Raw genomic sequence first — 2,184 nt, forward strand, 5'->3', positions numbered from 1 at the left:
GTGTCAAGTACCCACAGTCAGTGATGGTCTGGGGTGCCGTGTCAGCTGCTGGTGTTGGTCCACTGTGTTTTATCAAGGGCAGGGTCAATGCAGCTAGCTATCAGGAGATTTTGGAGCACTTCATGCTTCCATCTGCTGAAAAGCTTTATGGAGATGAAGATTTCGTTTTTCAGCACGACCTGGCACCTGCTCACAGTGCCAAAACCACTGGTAAATGGTTTACTGACCATGGTATCACTGTGCTCAATTGGCCTGCCAACTCTCCTGACCTGAACCCCATAGAGAATCTGTGGGATATTGTGAAGAGAACGTTGAGAGACTCAAGACCCAACACTCTGGATGAGCTAAAGGCCGCTATCGAAGCATCCTGGGCCTCCATAAGACCTCAGCAGTGCCACAGGTTGATTGCCTCCATGCCACGCTGCATTGAAGCAGTCATTTCTGCAAAAGGATTCCCGACCAAGTATTGAGTGCATAACTGTACATGATTATTTGAAGGTTGACGTTTTTTGTATTAAAAACACTTTTCTTTTATTGGTCGGATGAAATATGCTAATTTTGTGAGATAGGAATTTTGGGTTTTCATGAGCTGTATGCCAAAATCATCCGTATTAAGACAATAAAAGACCTGAAATATTTCAGTTAATGTGCAATGAATCTAAAATATATGAATGTTAAATTTTCATCATTACATTATAGAAAATAATGAATTTTATCACAATATGCTAATTTTCTGAGAAGGACCTGTATTTTGCACCTTGGTTTCGTAGTGCAGAGCCGAGCTGTCTCCAGCATCCAAGGCGGCGCCTGTTTCTACCTCCCGACAGCTGATGTCACTGCCGGAAGCGTGTCCTGACAGAGAACTGCCCACTGAGGGCGCATAAATACTCCAGTACTGCGCTCCTCTGCACTCATTTGCTCCAGAGCTTAATCCTCTACTGCCGCTCCGGCTTCAACAGTGCGCACCGAGCAATCCATCATCGCAAAGTTGGAGCGCCACGTCTTGGGCTGCGAACCACCAGCAGAAAAAGAGTCGAGATGTCTTCATACGTGTCCTCTGAGTCCCGCCGGGTCAGCCCCACTGTCCATGGCAACAAGTTCGACACGGCGCACCGCAAGAAGGCCGTGGCCAACATTTTCGAGAACGTGAACCAGGACGCACTGATGAGACTCTTCCAGAAAACGGGAGACATGAAGGCGGAGGAGAGGGTGCGGAGCATCTTCTCCTACACGCAGGACCCGGAGGAGACGGCGCGGGCGCTGATGGCTCTGAAGCAGCGAAAGAAGGACAAGTTCCTCCGGATCGCGGGCATGGTCCGGCAGCTGCTCAAACTGCGCTGACTCCTCGCAGTCACCTTTCACGTCTGTGTCTCTGTCGACTCGATGAGCCGAATGAGAAAACATTCCCGATGTGACTGAGGTCTCCGCCGCCGAGGCAACTCACCTGCCGGTTGGGAAAGCGGCGTCAGTTGCGGTTGCAGGAGAAAGGCGCCGTGGGCCGCCTGGAGGACAACAAGCGGCAAATGCGGCGTCATAGACGGAGGATCTGCCAGTAGCGGAGCCCTGCCTGGAATCAGGTTGTGACTGGGAATATGAAGGGAATACATGCCTTCCTTCAGACTAGAACTCATGCATGCATTCCCATGGATGCGTGAAGGTGGAACAGCACCCTGCAGGTGCACATCACTGTGCTGGTGCTGGTGCATCACAGCTGCAGTGAGACTTTATGGTGCCAAATAACTTGCCTATACATGAATGCCTGTCCTGACCACATGCCTTGTCACTGAGCTTGATTTTGTTGTATGAACACCACTGCTTAGTGACCAATAATGTGATACTACAATGTGAAAGAACAATGATTTATACTTATGTGAGGTTCCTTTGATTTCCCTTTTTTTTAAATAAACGATTGCTTTGTACTAAATCTGAATTCTTGTCTATGCTCATTAAACACGACTCACATTGTTTCCATTTAACTCTTTTGCACAATAGTCAGCTTAAGATGATTTGTTTAACATCTTGCCTTCAGATCTGGTTTGTTATATTGCATTAAAAAACACACAAGAAACAATTATGTTCAGTTAGAAGTCACAGCGATGCTGATCTTTATAAGTCGATCATTAGAGAGAAATTACTGAATTACGAAAATGTTCTGAGAAACTAGAAAATCACTGCAATACTGGC

At 47.2% G+C, this 2,184-nt stretch overlaps 1 protein-coding gene across 1 annotated transcript; it reads left to right on the top strand.

Moving 5' to 3' along the window:
- The first annotated feature begins 881 nt into the window (after window positions 1-881).
- On the top strand, window positions 882-1,930 carry tcima (transcriptional and immune response regulator a). Its single transcript, XM_047381961.1, has one exon. It carries the CDS (start codon window positions 1,039-1,041, stop codon window positions 1,339-1,341), a length of 303 nt encoding a protein of 100 aa, XP_047237917.1. The 5' UTR covers window positions 882-1,038; the 3' UTR covers window positions 1,342-1,930.
- Window positions 1,931-2,184: the final 254 nt, after the last annotated feature.

The sequence above is a fragment of the Girardinichthys multiradiatus genome, chromosome 12 (genome assembly GCF_021462225.1).
Source record: "Girardinichthys multiradiatus isolate DD_20200921_A chromosome 12, DD_fGirMul_XY1, whole genome shotgun sequence".
NCBI lineage: Eukaryota > Metazoa > Chordata > Actinopteri > Cyprinodontiformes > Goodeidae > Girardinichthys > Girardinichthys multiradiatus.